Source organism: Siniperca chuatsi, linkage group LG2 (genome assembly GCF_020085105.1).
Source record: "Siniperca chuatsi isolate FFG_IHB_CAS linkage group LG2, ASM2008510v1, whole genome shotgun sequence".
In the NCBI taxonomy this organism is placed as follows: Eukaryota; Metazoa; Chordata; class Actinopteri; order Centrarchiformes; family Sinipercidae; genus Siniperca; species Siniperca chuatsi.
In genome coordinates this window covers 895,447-916,615 of record NC_058043.1, presented here as the reverse complement: position 1 = coordinate 916,615, position 21,169 = coordinate 895,447, and the positions used below count along the sequence as shown (strand labels likewise).

The following is a 21,169-nucleotide window of genomic DNA, read 5'->3' as shown; positions in this document are numbered from 1 at the left end:
TATGAGCTATTACTGAGGAAGAGCAGTAGGGATTTGTGTCAGCCGGTCATGTAATTTTGATGATCCATGTGTCGTTGTACTCTGCATACAATAAAAAGCTTAGCGTGAAGTGGACAAAATGTGGGAGTGATGGATGGATGTGTCGAAGCAAGGGCTGATGAATATGATCAGAAAACCATAATAAAAAAGAAATGAAGTAAGAGAAAGAGCGTGACATGTGCAGGAGCTGTGTGGGAGGGAAGAAATTCTTTTCCTTTTCTGCAGAGTTGGCCTGCCGCCTTTGGGAGGGAGGAAGATTAGAGGGCTGTTTGGAGTTTTCCTTTTTGTTGTGGTACTGAATCCTCACCGTGGCCAAATACAAGCCTTCGGCTGACTCAGGCTGTTAGCTTGATGCAGCTTTTCATCCCCAACTATCCCAGGTTATCAACTTGGCTTTTTGGTAGCACACAGGCAGCCCGGGAGGGTCTGGTTGATGGGTGGTGATAGCATCCAGCGTAGCCCCTGGCTCCTGGAAGTACCGAATGATTCAGATTGGTCTTTGTAGATATTCTGTTTGAGGATGTCCTTTGGGCTGTGTAACTGATCAGCTCAGGGACATAGTAGCATTTGAAATCCCTCCAAGTCTATTCAAATCCTTTAAACAGAAACCAGCTATCTGCCAAAATAATCAAAGTCAATACACAATACCAGGGTTTTGGCCACCGTCAGTCACTAGAGCTCCTTCCAAGGTCTGAGCATAGTTTCAAGAAGCTGTCGGGAGGACGTGAACTGACTCTTTACAGAGTCTGTTTACAGTTTAGCTCATTTCCCATTTCATATAACAGCATATTGAAAATGTAATATTCAGAATACTTCTGACTAATTGGATCTGTCCCCTTTCAGTAAAGCTTTCTGTAAAGACTTTTTTTTATTCTTGTCTGCTTCCAGAGGTGTAATGGTGTGTATATGCAGGTATATGGCGTAAACCGTCATGGGGTGGGGGAGAATTACTGTACCTACCTACAAATAGCCACAAAAACGCACCAGTGAACCTGTTGCAGAGTAAGGCTGCAGCCAGTTATAACAGTCTTTCATGTGCCTTTAGCAGTTCCTCCTACCAGGCAACATAAGGTCCCGGGTAAAATGGCACCAAGCCTGGAGAGAAGTGCTGTCTGAAGGACGAACAAATGTTCCTTCCGTTCCTGTCGCTCCACAACCTGCAAGTTTAAAAATAAAACTACAAATATCAAGCAAACACAACAAAGCACATTATTAAACTTTGTCAACAACGATGACGCTGACGACAGTTACGAGTTAGAGGGAGAAGCATCTTCAGAAGGAGACAGATATAACTTTAGCGAAAGACGTCACGCCAGCAGGCGAGTGGAACAGCAGGGGTGTGCGTTCATCCGTGGTGGAGGACGTATTATGATCCTGAAATATACTGCAGTATAACAATACTCCATACATACTTACAAATAAAAGTCAGGCATTGAAATCAAAATGTACATAAAGAATAAAAAAGAAGAGTTCTCATAATTTAGAAAAATGGCCCCTGTTACTGTTATATATTATATTATTGGATTATTATTAGTGATGCATCAGTGTGTGAGCAGCATTTTACTCTTGTAGCTGGTTGAGGTGGAGCTAGTTTTAACAATTTTATATTTGGTAGTTTAATCTGGGCTACAACACATTTTATAAGAACACTTTGTATGTAAAATATTAATATGTAAAGAAACTAGTAACTAAAACTCTCAAATGAAGTACAAGTACCTCAGAAAGTACAATACTTGGCAAAATGTACCTAGTTACACTCCACATATCTTGCAAATGTAATGTAGAATGTAGCCACCACTGTCAGCTACAGACAGGAACTTCTCAGCCTAGTTCAACTCCATGCCTCAGGGACTGCTAAGCAGGGGGGGCCTTTGGTAGCAGAGCATTCATTAAATGCCACCTGGCTGTGGTGCTGAGTAGAAATTGCAGATAACTAAGATGTCCACTCAGTGTAGAGCTATGATCCAGGTGGAATTTATCCATATTGATGTTGTACTAATAGAGTGTTCATTACTCATTAGCAGCAGTCAAGCTGTCAAATCAATGAGACCTTTGCTTTAGATACAAGCCAGAGCCAAAGCAAAGCCCTTGTTTAACAGCGGCGCTACACACTGGAAGATAAAATCTTAGTTATAAATCTGAGACTGAGAGACCATAACCTCAGAGTCGGTATCTTACAATGCCATTACTTAAAACTGGTTTCACAGTGACGTTTGAGCTTTTACAGTGTATGGGATGTATTCACTTCACACACTAAGAACATATTCGGTCATTAGACAATAGTTTTAGAGTCATGAGGACAGGTGAAGGGTGCCGCAACATTTGTTCATTTCAGTTTATTTATTGTGTGTTTCTAATAATGTTTCCACACGTTAAAAAGCAAGGCGAAATTTACATGAACCACATTTTCTGTTGTGTTTTCTAACATATCAACACGCTTTGTGGCTCGTGAGTTTTCCTGCTGCTCGTCAGTCAGTAAGAGAAACCATCAGCAACAGAAATGATGGTCTGTGTAAATGGAGCTTGAAGAAATGCTGATACATCTCAGTCCTCAGGCTGACACAAGTGAACCTGAGCCACCCAAACTGAAATCAGCCACCAGGCTTACAGCTATTTGTGTTACAGTGCATTCAGTTGATATTGCTGTTGCCAACGTAACATCTGTGTGAGCTGTCTTTCTCATCCCCAGTATAAACAAACCACACAGAGAGTCTGCAGCCATGCTAGCAGCTCTGTGAGGCTGTACAACGGTGCTTTGAGCTGAATGCTAACATCAGCATGCTCACAATGACAACGCTAACATGCTGATGTTTAGAAGGTGTAAGGTTTACCATGTTCAACATCTTAGTTTAGCCTGTAAACAAGGCTAAAAACAAGAGAAGGAAAATGGAGTCAGAACTGCAAGTTGCAGTCTTTCTCTCTGCATCAAGATACTGAGTGCAACAGCATGCTCGCATGTCTCATTAAAATGCCTGCAACCTTTTTATGTTTTGTTTTTGATTTTACTTTTGAAGAAAATAAAAGAAAAAACACTGATCTAACCGTTCGTTGTCTCTTATGCTCTCTCTCCAGATCGAGGACATGCAGTGGCCTCGAGGGGAGCAGGACATTCCCAGCTCCGTGTGCAGCCTTCCCTGTAAGACCGGTGAGAGGAAAAAGGTGGTGAAAGGCATGCCCTGTTGCTGGCACTGCGAGCCCTGCGATGGCTACCAGTACCAGTACGACGAGTTCACCTGCAAGCTCTGCTCCTACAACATGAGGCCCAATGCCAACCGCACATCATGCCAGCCTATTCCCATCATAAAACTGGAATGGCACTCACCCTGGGCAGTGATTCCAGTTTTCCTGGCAATGCTCGGGATCATCGCTACAAGCTTTGTCATGGCTACGTTCATACGGTACAACGATACACCGATTGTCCGAGCGTCGGGCAGGGAGCTGAGTTATGTTCTCCTGACTGGGATATTTTTATGTTATATCATCACATTCCTCATGATCGCCAAGCCAGATGTTGGCGTGTGCTCGTTCAGAAGGATTTTCCTGGGTCTGGGTATGTGCATCAGCTACGCCGCCCTCCTCACCAAAACCAACCGCATCTACCGAATCTTTGAGCAGGGCAAGAAGTCGGTGACGGCACCCAGGCTGATCAGCCCCACCTCACAGCTGGCAATCACCTCCAGCCTCATTTCAGTCCAGCTGCTGGGGGTGTTTATCTGGTTCGTGGTGGATCCACCCAACACCATCATAGACTATGATGAGCAGAAGACCTTCAACCCGGATCTAGCACGAGGGGTGTTGAAATGTGACATCACAGATCTTCAGATTATCTGTTCGTTGGGTTACAGTATCTTATTGATGGTGACGTGTACTGTTTACGCTATAAAGACCCGCGGGGTCCCGGAGAATTTTAATGAGGCCAAGCCCATCGGGTTCACCATGTACACCACCTGCATTGTTTGGCTGGCTTTTATACCCATCTTCTTTGGCACGGCGCAGTCTGCGGAAAAGGTAAGAACCAATGGATGAATGGGCGGAGATGAAGGCAAATAGGTAGATGAAAGATATGCAGAGAAGGATGAACTGCTGGATGGATGAATGATTGGATGATTGATAAAATTGTGTCATGTTTGCATGAAACTGTATTTTTTACAGAAACGTAACCCTCCAAGTTTTGTCATATATGAAATATATAACATATTAGTGAAATATCTTTTGTAAAGTTGGTTGGTCAAAACAGGCACTTTGAAGACGTCGCTTTGGACTCTGGGAAATGTTTTTCTCCACTTTTTTGATGCGTGGTTAGAAACATAAGTGTAGTTTTGAAGTTGTGAAACAAATACCAAAACTGTGTTTCAATTTGCAAAACAACAAAAGCTCCAAAAGGTCTTGTTGTCATGCAGTCATCACAGTCACATACTGGTGTCTAACAATACTGCAACAAAAAACACCTCAGTCAAGGCAGCGCAAAGAAAGGCTTCTTTCTCAACACAGAGCATCAAATCAGAAGTTCTAACCTGCAGTCATTTAGTGGTGATGAACAAAACAGAAAAACTATATATATATATTTTAGTCTGTTTACTGCTCCACATCGGTCCTGTTATTTACATCAGGTCATAGATTTCCATGGACATCACAGCAACTGTAATATTCTGCTCTCTTTGCATCAATTTGTTTTTAGAAACTCCAGGTAACCAACCTGCTGCGTCTCTTTCCATGTGATGGAGTCAAAGGTTTCGCACCTATATACTCCCTCACAGTGAGTGAAGTCAACACAACAGAAACAGATTTCTTTTCACTGGGAACAAGATTGAAAATATTGTGAGCAGAAAACTCTGATCTGTTAAATGTTTTGTAAACCAAGTTTTCCATGTGGTAGATGTGTGAAAAGAACCAGAAATCATTACGAATTCAGTGATTGCATTAGCAGTTTTAGAACACAGTTGGCTTAGATGCATGAAAAACTGAACATATCTGAGTTCAATAAGTCTTTTTCCACAGCCTGTACTCCATAACTTTCATTATTAGCCACAGAAAATATCATTATAAAAAACAGACACATATTTCCCTCAGTTTAAAGCACACACTCAGTTACGCTGCAATTACAAATCGCCAACAAATCACAAATAGCAAATATCCATGTCAGCGGAGCATTACTGCATCATTCCTAATGGGTGACTATCACTGTTGTGTCCCATTTTTATCAGCCCAAAGGCTTCCAGACGAGCCTGATCTGCCACTGGAAAATAATCTCATTCCCAGTCGTGCAGAGAGAGGGAGGCTTTGATATGAAACTCAGTGATCCACATTTTGCAGTGAAATGACACAGATATGATGTTCTTGTTTTGTTTTACAAGTGTAGGAATCCAGATGAAATTTAATATGCATGTCGTTGGTAAAATATTGCATTAAGAGAGTGACATATTTCTTATTATGTGTTCGTTACGACCCCGGGCGCTGTTTGTTCTTGGTCCTGATGAAGCAGTGTGGAAATGTAATAAAGGCCAACAGCTGGAATCCCCAGGTGGAAAGGTGTGTGTGCTTAGGTGGCTACACTCCTCGGAGGCTCGTGTTGTCTCTGTTGTTTCTGGGTAACAACAGGTTATTAAAGCTCCCAGAAGCCGACACAGTCAGCTCACCAAACACCAAAGGCTGAAACTGAATTTTGTTATAATGTGAGGAACGTTATAGGAAGTAGGAAACTTGTTAGAAAAGTTTAAAGGTTCTGCCATAATTCCGTGACCTTTACGTCTTATCAAAATTTTATGAAAACTACGAAACGAAATGAGTCTGTGCATTTAGGCCTCGGTGAAATGCAATCTGCTGAGCAGCGTTAATAAGCTTTAGCAAAACTCCATCAGGCACTGCAGGGATAAATAATGATTATGTGAGCTCTGTTAAACTCGTTTGTGTCCCCACAGAACTATTCAACTTGTTTGTTATTTCAGGATACTTAAAAACTCTCCTTGTTGTATTATTTATTAGGAGGAAACCACAAAATGAGTCCATACAGCCCAGGTGGGTAATGTTTAGGTGTGTTTTTTTTACAGTTATTTAGAAATAGTTTCACACATTTCTCTATACTGAGTTCGCTTTTTCAAAACGAATTTCTCTTTACCAACATGCAGCTCAGCACAACAGTTAATCTCAACCAAAACACTCCAGACACATCTCAGATCAGCTCTTGTGCCAGAATACCCACAACATTTGTTTCCCAATAAGAAAACTTTGTCACTCATAAGTCGTCAAATTTATTTATAGAGCACATTTAAAAAACAACAGGTGTTGACCAAAGTGCTTTACAGAGAAATTTGAAATAAAATATTTATAAAATAATAAGGTAAGTAACTGTCACAGACAAAACTACAACAGTTTTATCACCGGCTTCATATTTGTAGTTGTAAAAAGGTGGGTCTTTGGATCTGACGGTGAAGGTAAACTGTTAGGAGCAGAAAGGAGCCCAGGATCTGGGGGTCTGATGGAGAGTCTCGTAGAAGCATATAAACTGAAAATGAGCCTAAGATGGAGCCTTGAGGTACACCACAGGATACAAGCAGAAGAAGAAGAAAAATTATCAATCATAACTGATACTGATCTATGTTGTTGGTACGATACAACAACACAACCTAAAGAAAAACACGTACAGTACCATATGGATCACTGTTATTTTTAAAGTAGCTTTTATATACTGCAGTAGAAAAGGTTTCAGTTGTGAAAAAATGGGATTTTCTAGTACCCGTCCCATTTTTTCACCTCTTGAGAATGACTTCCGGATGGAAGCCGAAACGTCTTGATTCTGAAAACAGTGTCCAGATGACTACGACTGAAACCTTTTCTACGATAGAACACTCCTGGACGAATGAGGGACTGCACGGTTTTATATACTATATATATAATAAGTCCCCCTCTCACCCCCCATAGGGGGGTATGTGTCATCCTCAATCTCGGGTCCTCTACCAGAGGCCTGGGAGTTTGAGTTTACATATATCCATATTTCAATATATTTTATAGTTTATATATAACTGTGTTTGTGCCACCTTACAGTATGTGTAACAGAAATGGATCAGAAATGCTCTAATATGCTTCTAATAAGCTCTTTGTTTTGACACAAAATGCATTTAATGATGACATCTTTCAAACTTCATGAATTGTTTTCTCAACCACCAGCAAACCTCTGTGTATTTACACATTTTCAACGTTTACATACTGTTATGAAACGAGTCCCACAGATTAGTCTACAGCGATGTGCTGACTGTGTGAAGAGTTTTGAAAAGGTGAGATGGAGAAATGTATGACAGTGACTGTGTCAGGTCAGGCTTACAGGCTTTTCTTGATGCAATGAACATGAATTTAAATTAAAGTACAAATATCCTTCTGATGCCTCAGTTGCCAGTGAGTGAAGGTTTGGCATACAGCAGTAAACCCAGCCAGAGGCAGAGATTAAGAGGGGCCTGCTGTTCCCCACGTCCCTGAGGAGGACATTTGGGTTATCAGCGGTCCAGGTAAGAGTGTCCGGCCTGACACTGTGAGCTCTGGGGGTTGATCTTTGGCAGAGTCTTTGGAAAGACTAAGCCTCTCTGCTTGGCACATGGATTGGGGTAAACCCCTCTGATGGACTTGTGTCCTGTCCACAGGGATACACTTGTCCACCTGAACTGCTTCAGGCCACAGAGGCAGCTGATAAGCCCTAACTGCCCAGTGCCCGGTGAGGGGGGGGCAAAGACCAGCTCCGACAGCACACACTTCATCAAGAAAGGGTTTAACTTTCTTATTGACTTACATGTGCAGCGAAGCCTCTCCTAGAGGGCTGGTTTTGGACAGTTTTTCAAACAAGGTACTCTGAGCTGCTTTCTCCCCCGGTGGTTCGGTTCATTTGGTTCAGACCAAGGAACAAAAAGATCCATTGTTAGTTCAGTTCAGGTTCACACTGACCTACACTGAGGCGTGAACATGGAGTCACGTGGACTGACAGGAAACTCATTGATTGGACAGTTTTAGTGATGTCGTCCTGCATCATCAGGAAACCACGAGGACAAATCAGATTCTGGTTCTTCTTCTGATGTGTTTATTTGTGTTCTCTGCAGACCGAGCTCGTGAATGACAAACAGATGCAGACGCTACAACAAAGAGGCGCCTTGTACAGAAATATCCCAGCAGGATCACTGTGTCTCACTAATGGACTTAATGAACTGCCAAAATCCCTGCACCCGTGTGCTGATGCCCCAAACGTTACCAAATGATTTGTAGATATTATGCCACTTCCTGAACACTTCACAATCAACAGATTTAATAGTAGTTTAACTTTAGAATTCATGCTAAAATCACACATGTGCTGTCATGGTTGTCCTGGTTGCTTTCCCGCCACAAACAAACCGCACCGCAGTGCTGTGAGAAGCCAGTCAGCGGAGTCCTGAGGAAAATGCATACTGACGCTGATGCAAGCGAAGCTAAAGTCAAGCTAACGCTACTGGAGCTCAGCTAAAAGGCAGCGTCCAAGTAACAGCAGCTGAAAGCAAGGAGCTCATCTCATTGCATTACAAACATTGGGTCAGGATCTGTGACCCCTCCAGGCGGGGCGTCGCCCCCCCTCATCTGATCTACACGAGTCATGCTGGTTCAAAAAGTGAATTTCGCCAAAAGGTGACAAGTTTGCAGCTATTATTTGTAAAGATGACAACTTAAAGGTGATCAAATCTAACTCATTATGGACAAAAAAGAATACAGAGGTAAATATAATGAAAACTGTTTTGTCCTTTTCAACTACTGAAAGAGGGAGAAAGGTGCTTCTTTTTAAATGGCTTCAGTTTGGCGACTCAATAGTCTGAGAACTGTGGAAATAACACACAGAGCAGTTAGATTCATGGAAAGTGATATAAACACTGACTCTCTATTCCAAACCCTTCAGAACAACACAATGCTACAATAAGACCTTAAAGAAGTGAGAATCAGAATCAGAAATACTTTATTGATCCTCGAGGGGAAACTCTTACAGCTGCTCACTGTCACGTCAGTGCACGCAGGGATAGAAGTACTAATAGAAGTAGAAATAATAATAAAATACGTCCGCAAAGCTAATCATATTACAATTGCATTATTAAAAATTAAAAATAGTTTCCCTTTCACTAAATTGCAGCTACAGGAAGCTGGAACACTTTATACTGCAGGAAAGTTTGAATATTAGTAATAACGTTTGTGTCAGGTGTTTCTTAATTAAGAAGGTCACATAAATAAGATAAGGAATGGTAATTTATTTTATATTAGGGAGGAGTTGGATCTGTAAAGGAAAGGGATGATAAAAGACTTTGCAGCAGACAGAGAAAGCAGGAGGTAGATAAGAGATCTGTGGGGAGATAAAGCAAGAAAGCACAGAGTGATCTGCGGTGTAGTAAATTGGGAGACTGGGGAGGAAAGGGAGGAAAGCACAGTGTGATCTGTGGGGGAGGGAGGGGGGGGACAGCATAGACGAAGAGAGGCTGAAACAGGAGCGCTATATGTGGATGTGTCAGATAGGTATTCGGATGGCTGCAAGGCTTTTTTCCTTCAGTGATGTCGAATCCAAGGCGGAGAGAGGCAGCTTCATTAGGATGAAGGTCTCATCTAGAGGGAGTTTATTTATTTAAACATTTTACACTAGCATCCAAATAAAAATTCCCATTTTACAGAAATGAACAGAACCGAACCCTGAACCCTCGAGCAGTCAGCAGAGCATCACACACGTTCATAACAGCAGGTGCTGATGAACGTCTCCACGTCACTCGTCAGCCTGCGGGCACTGTAATCAGACAAACGCTGTGGGGTGACAGGGCAGCTGCACGCAGGCGCTGTAACGACAGGAAGTAGTTATTGTAGTTTGTCAGCAGGTGGCGCTGCAGCAGTGAATACCAGCTCGTGGAGTACACTTAGAGACAGACTCCTGACACACTCCTGCTTCTCAGAGTCATAACTCCATGAAACAGTGACTTACACTGTTCAAGGATATAATTATGACATCCGTCCAGAATAAACGTCCATAACTCCACTGAGACAGCAGAGAAGAAAGCGGCTGCAGAACCTGCCTGAGAATCCTGCTGTTTCTAAGTCTCCTTCAGTCTCACAGTGATCCAGAGACAGCTGTCTGTCCGTCCACGGGTCCACTGCAGACAGGAGCTGCTGACTGCTGGTTCGGCTGCTCTGACGGGACAGTCTGACTACAGGTGAACACATACAGGTTAAAAAAACAAAGACCATGGCAACATTATACTTCCTGTTTACAGTCCCCAAAGCATTAAGGGAACTGTAGTTCCAGAAGTTAGAGCATGATTATTCCCCAAACAGGAGTGACAAAAGCCATTAATGTTTTAATCTTTTTTCATGCTGCACTATCAATATATTTTTTGACATTATGGTTTTTATATTCCTGAGCACCGACAAAGACTGCCTCATTCCTTCTGCTGACATAAATATCCAGATACCAAACAGATATAATAGAGAGAGAGAGAAAGAAAACACACACAGCAAATATGCACGTGTGTGTGTGTGTGTGTGTGTGTGTGTGTGTGTGTGTGTGTGTGTGTGTGTGTGTGTGTGTGTGTGTGTGTGTGTGCGTGCAGAGGCTTGACGTCAGCAGCTGAGTGGAGCAGTGACATCCTGGCCTTTGCTGCTTGTCATTACCTACCTGGCCACAGACGAGCAGAATACAAATGAGGAGAGAGGAAGAAGCTGCTCGCCCTGCACACACACACACACACACACACACACACACACACACACACAGAATATACAGAGACACACACACACACACACAATATACAGACACACACACACACACACACACAGAATATACAGACACACACACACACACACACAGAATATACAGACACACACACACACACAAAATATACAGAGACACACACACACACACACAGAATATACAGACACACACACACACACACAAAATATACAGAGACACACACACACACACACACACACACACACACACACACACAGAATATACACACACACACACACACACACACACAATATACAGACACACACACACACACAGAATATACAGAGACACACACACACACAGAATATACAGACACACACACACACACAGAATATACAGACACACACACACACACACACACACATGCATGGACACACTGAAGCGCAATACTTCCACATGCAAACATACACACTGGCAGACAGCAAGGCGGAGAGCAAAGCCGGCATGAAGGCAGGAACGAAGAGCTAGAAAGAGACGGGGGGGGGGGCACGAGAGGCACAAATATCCTCCCACACAGTCCAAGTGCAGCACTTAGAAGTAACTGACACTAATGAATGGAGAGAGAACTCACTCGTGCGTGTACACACACACAAGCAAAGCAACGAAAAATGAAATCAAGAAGGAAACAAAAGTGTGAACTCCATTAAAACTGAACGGAAAAGAACAGCCGCATGAGTCACAATAAAGGTGTTTTAAGGATCACCGACAGGTAAACATGACAACAGTGGGTTTGGAGACGATAAGATTAGCAGCAGGGTGGAGTTATTATATATCTGCTGGAACCTGCTGCAATATTTCATTTCATATCACAACAGCAAAGCACAGGAACATGAAATAGACTCATTTAAAGAAGATATTAAAATCCCAGAGCCGCATAGTCTAATAGATCCCTGTGTAATGTTGGAACGGCCAGCAGCCGTAAAAACGTTTAATAGGCTTGATATTTGAATTATTTGGGAATTAAATGTGCAATTAAAGTTGTATATTGACACTCAGACATCTGTGACGAGAGGAGAGACTGTGTGTGGATGTACATATTCACCAGAGGGAATCATCGGTCATAATATCCTCCGACTGTCTGATGTTGTTAATGCAGCCGCAGTCTGCAGCTGAAGTTTCACTGAAATGAGCCGTTTGTTCTCCGTCTCGTTGAAGCAGCGAGGACGAACCGCTCCAGACATTCCTAGCAGTTAAACTCGTAGTTCAGAGATATGATTCCTCCATGTGTTTGTGTCAGCTTATGGACAGCTGTTGGCTCGCTGCTGTTGTTGTTGTAACTAAACTGCTTTCTGTTTCTGTCAAACGGCTTCAGGTCAGGACCGACCCGGATTTACACGCAGCCCAGAAAACAAAGCCTGTAATCAGATTTGGGGCCAACAGAGACGCAGAGTTCGGACTGACAGAGTCTTAAATCTCATCTGGATTTGATCTGATACGAGACTCTTGCATATGGGGCCAAAGAAGTTTGAAAGAGATGACTCGGGCAGTCTGTCCACACCAGCACAGCCATGACAAGAGTTCTGATAACTGCATTATCACACAACAATAAAGCAAAATTACATAACTTGTTCTCAGTAATCCCTCTGACTAAGAAGAGCTTTATTTAAATGCATTAAATGTAAAATGTAACTGTGGCCCGCCAAATGTTTTCTGCCATAAACGCCGTCAGAGGAGACGGTGAGTCACCGGCTTTTCCTTCTAAACCAGGATTTCTATTTTCAGGCGGGTTAGAGGTGATGTATCATTTTATCGACCGATACACGACATCTGACGTGTCTCTCCTTTGTCAGAGGATTCGAAAGGCTAAAGTGCCTCGGCTCCAACTGCAACAGGAGCTGAGTTATTGAATATCTGAATCACACACGCAGGCAGCAAAATCTGTTCAGTTTTAATCAGAATACATGAAGCTTGTGCGCCCACGTACGTACGTTTCATCTCAGATAAGTGGCTCGTGCATTTTTACGTTATTTCACGAGTTTCCTAAGCCTCAAACAAACTTCTGCACCTTGTTTTCTACACAAAAATCTACTTTTTTAAGTCTCCGTTAAACACACTCACACACACACAGACAGCCACCTCTGTGTGCTATAGAGCAGGTTTTGTAATATCAAATAATGCAGAGGGATTAGCTCCTGTGTGCTATTCTCATATTGATAAAAGCCGTTTGCTTTACCCTGAAAAGGGATTTTCTGTATCTAAATGAAACAGAGGTATATTGTGTGTATTCTCTGATGTGAATGCGACGGCAGACTCATTCAGGATTTAGCACTGAGAGAATCTGCTTCAGGTCCCAGGTGACACACAGCATGTTCAACGGGAAGGTGAGATGTGTTTGTGAATGAAGATCACACATCTGCCTCACAAAGCCGGGACGGAAAATCAACATATTCTGGAGTAACTCAAGTTCATACATATCCTGCAATAAGTTTCATATCACATTCTACAAAAAGTCGCGTTACCTTGAATTGGTATTTTTATCAAATGACAACAAAACTGCAGCCACACAAACAAAGTAAAGTTTGAGGCTAAAAACAGACTCGAGCCTTTTGTTTAGGCAACAAAAGCACTTTGGTTTCAGTGTTTCAGTGTTAAAACACATTGTTTAAAGTCACTGTGGACGTTTGGAATATTTAAGACCATGATCTTTCCTGAACCATAACCAAGTGCTGTGAGTAACCAAACAGAACCACTAAAAGGTTTTATAAAGCTGATATTGGAGGAAAACAAATGAAATGCGTCAGTTAACATTTTACTGTAACGTTCAGTATCAACACTCTGCGACTTGCCAGATTGCAAACGTTCCCTCGTCATGTTGAAACAAACGTAGTTCGGATGGTGTTTGTGGTTTCACTCAAAGCTGATTAGAGTTGTGGAAACGTCATTTCCTGGGTTGTATATGGATGCAATTGTCGGGTGTCCATAACTCAAATTAAACGCTACAATGCATTGTTTGTAACTTCCCTGTTTTCTGATTGGACGCCGCTACCAGCAGGACGACGTCGTCAGTCTGACACAGCTGTGGTCGAGGTCTGGAGAGATTTAGGCCCAGAAACGACTCGGTTAGGTTTAGAGAAAGCTTGTGGTTTGGGTTAAAATAAGTACTCAGTTCAGGTCAGGGGACGCTAGTTGCCATGGTTACAATAATAACCTCATGGTTAAGGTTAGTGATTGATGGCGGTTATGGTTATGGACTCTGTGTCTCAGACGTCACCAGAGTGAGAATCCCTACGACCACTAGAGGGCGCTGTCACTGAAACGTAAACAAATGTTGTTTCTGGGAATTTGCGTAAAGGACTGACGCTGGGGTTTTTCTGCGGAGGACAGTCTCGAGTTTTGCTCAGGTGTCCACGTACTTTTGGTTCCCATTGGTTCCCATGTTTCCTCAGCCTTCCTTGCCTACTTCAGTCCCTGGGTTCCTACATTTCCCATCACATTGCATGAGTCAGCCCCTCAGTGAAGGAGTGGAAACAAGAAGCGCATGTATGAACAGACGACTTCCCGAACGTTAAGGCGGCCTGATCCTCTGCCTGGTTACTGCTGATATTTTAGATAAATGACAAATGGCTGCTATCGACTGCTGCTCAACATGCAGTGAGATAACTTCTGTTATGAATTGGCGCTATATAAATGAAACTGAATTGAATTGAATTGAATGATGTCGTGCTATGCACACACATGATTTATGGAAACAGAAATGATCCCAGAAACTAGAAGTGTTTCATCGTCACGGGGCGGCCCTGTTTAGTTTTATTGGCATTTATTTTAATGGAGAGTTCTTGTACACTGTGATGTCCTAATGCTGTTTCTGTGTTGCCGTCGTGGTTTTGTCTCCTGCATAGAGATGTGAGGACAGAATCTACTGTGATATGTTAGTACTTCATGAATAAATCAGCAGAGGAAGAGTCTTCCTTCGACCCACAGAATAGCTCGTTTCCCAGGAGAGTCCAACATCTTGTGCAAAATGCCAAGGTCAAACAGCGGAGACTTGTTCTTGTCATCAAGGCTTAAACTGCCACCGTCCAACTTGATTTAACTGTATGTTTTCCAGGTGGATCCACTCGTGTATAGAGACAGGATGGAGGGCATAGAGACACGAGAGTGTAGGGTGGAGGGGGATAAGAAGGAGGCAGAGGGGAGGACAGTATTTGCAATGCTAATATCATTTCTTCATGCAGCATGCATTTTATAGCATCCGTTAATGTTTGTTTTCCACCTGTCTCTCCTCCTCCTCCTCCCCTCATGTTTTCTGCCTTGCTGTACTCCCACTCCTCCTCGCCGCTGGCTGTCCACCGTCCTCTGCCAGGCTTCCTGGCTCCAGGCGGGGCCGTGTTGGCCACTCTGGTCCAGACTAAAACACTGCATAAATAGTGTGGTCAGCACAAACATGTAGTGAATGAGGTGAATGTGGTGTGTGGCGTGAAGCGCTTTGAGTGGTCGGAAAACTAGAAGGCGCTTTACAAGCGCAGTCCATCTATTTTCTGTCTTACGGCTCGTGGTAGTCGTGCACACAGTTTTGGCTTCACCTGAATGAGATTCTGCCTTCACCCCGACTCAAAACAAGTGAGTGGAGTTTAGTTTGTGCTGCTGAGAAAAACAGCTTTTCAGAAACATGCCCCATGACCGACTGGCCTCACTGGTTCTCACTCGCATCTCTGTGACCATTTGAATAAAAATATTGGACATGTAGAGAAAACGTAACAGTGTGTTGAGCTTTCAGGGCCACCGTACAGTTCCCCCCCACACACACACACACACACACAGCTGCTGCCTGTGGTCTGAAGTTGTATTTAATATTATTGCCAAGCTAAGGAACATGACCTCTTGGTTGGGGCGCAGCTGAGCAGCAGCCTCACATAAGTCCCGTCTGGAGACAGTCGGGGCTGTGTTACTGTACGTCCGCTGGGTCTTTGACTGTTCTTTGAACTGTCGAGCAGCTTTCCTGTTTTTCAAGCATCTAAATGGAAATATGGAGCTGATTGTTTTGAGCCATTTGAGCCGACAGTACAGTTGCACGTGTTCACAGTGAAATAGTAAATGTGCTTACGGATCATTTTAATGAAACCCCTGGAAAGAGACGTCACAGTAAAGGAAACACCTGGGCACGTGTTTGTCGAGCAAAAGGAGCTGCAGGAGATGGAGGTCGGACGGAGAGAGGAGGAGAGATGTTTGGGGATCGCTCGATGACGGTGAGCGTCCCCGTGGCTGGATGCCACCTGTCCCAGCTTCATTACAGCCGGTCAAATGGAACATATAGGGTCTCGTTTCTTATTATGTTTTATTTTTTGAGGGATTTCCTCATATAGACCGTGCGACATTACAGAAGTGAAGGTTTCCTCATATGCATATGCACATGAGTTAAGCTTCCATCCACGCCTCACTGTTTCAGACTGGGGAGGAGGTAGACTGGATGAACACTTTGCTACTTATCATTTAAATCTTTGATTGTATGTTTCAGTGTTTTAATTTGACTTTTGTTCTTTCTGTCTACTCTGTCTCCTGTCTGTCCGTCCTGGAAGAGCGAGCCTCCTCTGACTTTCCTGAGCTTCCTTTTCTCCCCCATTAAAAGTGTTTTGGGGGGAGTTTGTCCTTTTCTGTATCGAGGGTCTGAGGATAGAGGGTGTGCTGCTATATAAATAAAGTTGACTTGACTATTTTGCATACAAAAATATAGAGCAAAATGCAGCGGCATGCCTGGACACCGTGCTGTGTATCGAAAGCAGATGAGAGTGTTACAGCTGAAGAAGAATATTCAAAATGCAACGAGAGGCTGCGGCAGAGGAAGAGGGGGTGCAGCTCCTGGGCTGCTGCGAGATGAAGATTATTTCTGATGTAACAGAGAGAAGAGATGAAGACATAAAGGGAGGCAGACAGAAGGAGAGACTGAAGCAGGTAGAAGAGTCAGTACGCAGCAGAAGTCACTCCAAAGTCAACTTCTAACGCTGTCAATCAAACAGACGGCGAGTCCGGGGAAGAGTCCGAGTGTGCCCCGATACAGAATCCAGAGGGCCGACTTCATTCTTTATTCTTTATTTGGATCCCCATCAGCGCCCACAAAGCCTGAGATCCACACACAGAATCGATACAACGAGAAAAGGCAGCACGAGCCAAATATAAAGATCAGAAAGTCAGCAATCAAAAAGCTCCAAAACAACAACAACCAAAGCAACAGTCATCAGATTCAGCGTTTTTTGGGACTTTTTAAAAGAAGATCTGCTGTTGATGTGGCTGATGGTCAGACAGAAGAAAAGCTCTCCTCACACAGTTTGTTCGTGGAAGATGTTTACAAAAACCTGCATATACTAGTTGTTTCAGCGAAGGAGATCGGTGTACAGGACGTTTTCTAACCCAAACGAAACGTTGTCCTTACTGGCTGACGTTCGGAGGTTTATTCAGCGCGTGCTTCGATGTTTTTGTCAGTGATGTGTGCGAGCCAGAGAACATCAGTGGGCTGAAGGCGACCTTACAGTGAGCGGTGATTAGTGCTAAATGAATGTGAAAGTAGAGACGTTCGCCGAATACTAAACTCATGTTGAGGTCTGAAAGTGACACCTTTCCCTTCTGGTGTCACCTGCTAAACACGGCTAAACGCAACGAAGACAGACGTCTTGAGGCCGTTTGACGAGATTCTCCTAGCATGTTAAAAAGTGTATTTGTCTTGTGAAGCCATAAAAATATGACCTGAGTTCTTCCTAAACCCAGTCAATAAAAACTTTGTCTACACAGGCGGCAGAGATAAAGCAGAGCAGCAGCTTCTGTCCTTCACCTTCAGATGACAATAAAACAACAAAACAAAAAGGCAAATATGTGCATTTATACACATCCATACAAACATATATATATATATATATATATATATATATATAAGAACAACAATACCAAGGCCCAGGTTAATATCTTTAAGAAAATGCTAGACTGAATAAAAAGGTCTTTAGTCATCAGCAGGCGAACTGTTCCATTCCTGAGGTGCATAAATGCTAAATGGTACCTCCCCGGACCCGCGGACGAGGCTGGGGCCTTACGACCTGAGACACCTGCCGGGTCTGATGTGCACTGTGGAGCTATGAAGAGCTTTTTACACCAGGAGGAGGATCTCAGATTGCATTTGGAAAGCAGGTTCACAGACCAGCTGCCTCTGAGCTGGTTCGGGTTTTCAGCCTGTCCCTGCAGAGCAGAAGTCTTTTTACTGTCACTGTCGATCCTCGTGTCATTAATCCAGACCGGACTTTATCATATGTGTTGGCACAAAAATTCCCTTCGGCTTGCAGCTCTGTGGGAGAAATGTTAACCCTTAGGCTGCCTGTGTAGACGGCTGCTGTGATTACAGTGTCCGTCAGCAGATTGTCTGCGCAGAAAAACAGAAGAACGAGACGGAATCAGTCCACTCATGGTCAAATTACTTTAAAAAAGAAGCAAAATGTTTAAAATGCAAATGTAGGGGGGGGGCTGCGTCACGAATTTAGAGCTAACAAAGGCGATGGCAGCCGTTTAACCCCTGTCAGATCACCTGCTGTAACGCTCAGGCGGGGGGCCGCTGATGTCACATCGACCTGCTATCCAACACGTGTAATCTGCTTAAACACGCCGTCAACATCTTCCCCCCGACTCCCTGACGACGCTGTATTGATTATATGCCGTGATGTGTGTGTGTGTGTGTGTGTGTGTGTGTGTGTGTGTGTGTGGTGTGTCTCTGCTCTGCTTAACAGTTAATGCAGATAAGAAGCTCAGCGTAGAACAAAACACACACACACACACACACACACACACACACACACACACAGCCTCTCAAGGCTCAAACTACACACTGGCAAGGTCAACACACACACACACACACACACACACACACATACTGTCATACAGCACACACGCACACAAACACTCCTTGTGTACTTTAACTGCGTGACGCTGATAATACTGGTGTGGACTTTTTGTATTTGTACTACAGTATCTTCAGAGTGCTTCTTCCACCACTGACAAACAGACACACACACATACTGTCATACAGCACACACACACACACACACACACACACACACACACAGAAAAACACACAGAAAAACACAGTCAAACACACACACACACACACACACATCCAGCTGCTGTATATGGCCATGTCATTAATCATGCTGCTGCTTGTTCTCACACAATGTGTCGAGCTGTGTGTGTGTGTGTGTGTGTGTGTGTGTGTGTGTGTGTGTGTGTGTGTGTGTGTGTGTGAGGGCAACAAGAAAGAATATACATCTCTTATTGTCTTAGAGCTGCAGATGCTGCGTCCAGGTCTCAGGTCTCAGCAGAGACAGGGACATGCGAGGCTCTACGTGAGGACGCCTTTCAGCGGCGGAGCAGACGTCCATTTTATAGCTTCGAGCTGTTTGGCCGCCACGTTTTGATGCTTTGTGGCTGAACTCAGCTTTGTGTTTCTTTAGTCTGACGATGCTCAGTGATGAAATACGGACTTTATTTGCATTTTTTGAGGATTACTTTTTCTGATTACAAGAAAGTTAGTCCATCATTCATGCTGACGACCGGTTATAAACGACATCTCGTCTGTTTCCATTGAAAGTAGTTACGTCTCAGTTTCCCTCCCGTAGACACGCTGTATATATCCCGACGTTAGTGTTAGGGATGTTCCTAACGACTGAGTTCCCTTTAAATTTAGACTAGTCCACTATCTTAGACGCAACGGCTAACCAGCGCTGTACATTAATAAAATATTCATTAGTTTGACCGACTAGTAGCGTGTTTCTGGTGCGGACCGAGCGACTGATCGCTAATTAATGCTGGCTAAAATGAAAAACAGCTTTTGTACTTTATCTCTTGATCTTTTTCATTTTGTTTCGTTGCCGTCGGTGAGCGGTGGGAGAAGGCCGTTAAAATCACATCCCTGATATTTGTGGTCCCTTAATGAAAGCAAATTCCTTCTCCAATGGAGCCTTTATTGCATTTTCAATGCAGTCGATTACACAAATGATACTATATGCACACACAGTGATTGCTGTAAATTGCCTTTTGTTGCTGAGCTGTTCACCTGCAGTGAAATGAAAAAGAACCTGCCAGAACGTGATGTGTGCGCTGCGGACCTCTCGATGCACACGCACGCCTCTAATGGCAAAGTCATTATTGTTTTATAGATGATGTGTTTTCAAAGCTCTTTTAAAAACGCAAACACCATTTATGCCGGATTGTCAGTTTGCTCTGATTCGAATTCATTTGTAGAGGAGCATAAATCAAATGTTTTTAACTGGTGTGACATCAGCTCCTAATCCAAACGGCGGAATATTGTTTGTACCTTTAATCACAGCGGGTTCGCTTGTTTTGGAGCTAAACCTTCTTTTTGTACTTCGCCGGAGGAGCAGGTGTGTTTACCGCAGAATATAATTAGTCCGAGACACAGTCGGGACCCTGCGTTTAGCTTTTATTCATCTGAATGACATCTGGATGCACAGATGTGTGTGTTAGACCCCTCCCTTTGGGTAGAAGTAAACACTTCTGCAGAGATAGTGACTCAGGTGCTCCGCCATGCTTTTAAGAGCAACTTAACGTCCCTCTTTTAGCTCCAACCCTTCGCAAAGTGAAAAGATGCATTCGAAACCAGACTCACCACCCACTCACAGCTCGGTCAGGCCTAGTGCCCCCCCCCCCAGTGGATGAGGTGGTTCTCATAGTAAAGCTCGGGGACTTTAAGGGGGAGGGGGCAGTTCATCCAGCGTTCAGAAGGAACACGGCTCTTTAATGACGCCCTGAAGCGTCCGCATCAGTAAACTGATGGACGTCAGCGGAGAGCTTCACTGATCCCAGCACAGCGTCGCTCAGTGAGTCGCTGCCTTCGTGCAGACCGGTCCTGCTCTGCGGTCTGCTGCACCGACGGCAGAGGCTCTCGTCTCTTTTTGTCTTCCTCACTCGTACCCTCCGTTGCTTTTCTTTGTGTTGACGCCCCCCCCCCTCCTGCTCCAACCTTTCACCCCTCCCCACCGCTCCTCTCATCCATCTCTCTCCGCTCAACGTGGTTTTGTATCATAAACGACACTCTGTGACTTTGCCATCAATCTTCCGCTGCCGTCCGAAGCTGAAGAAAAACTTTCCAACCTCTCCTGTCCTCTCCCTTTCTTTCTTTCCCCCCTCACCTGTTCCCTCGTTCATTCATCATTTTCAGCTCTCTCTCCAGACCTGTCTTTGCCCTCACTATTCCACGGCTGTCTCATCCCACTTAGCCTTTTCTCACCACTCCTCCTCTCCTCTTTCTTTCTCCAACTCTTTCCCTACCGCAGCCCTGTCACCCCCCCATCTCCCCTCCAGTGGATCACTAAACTGTACGATGTCTTTCATTAAAGTCACAGACGACAAACTTAAAACAGCTGAAATAGATTC

General features: G+C 43.8%; 1 protein-coding gene across 7 annotated transcripts in view; it reads left to right on the top strand.

Moving 5' to 3' along the window:
* Positions 1-21,169, top strand: part of LOC122886169 (metabotropic glutamate receptor 7) — a 278,435-nt gene that overhangs the window by 234,388 nt on the left and 22,878 nt on the right. For 6 of the 7 annotated variants that reach the window (XM_044218171.1, XM_044218166.1, XM_044218168.1 and 3 more), the window contains one exon: positions 3,112-4,047. In XM_044218171.1, coding sequence (XP_044074106.1) covers positions 3,112-4,047 — 936 coding nt within the window. Of the gene's footprint in view, positions 1-3,111; positions 4,048-8,120; positions 8,937-21,169 lie in introns of those variants that run through there. The other variant, XM_044218169.1, reaches the window with a different exon arrangement.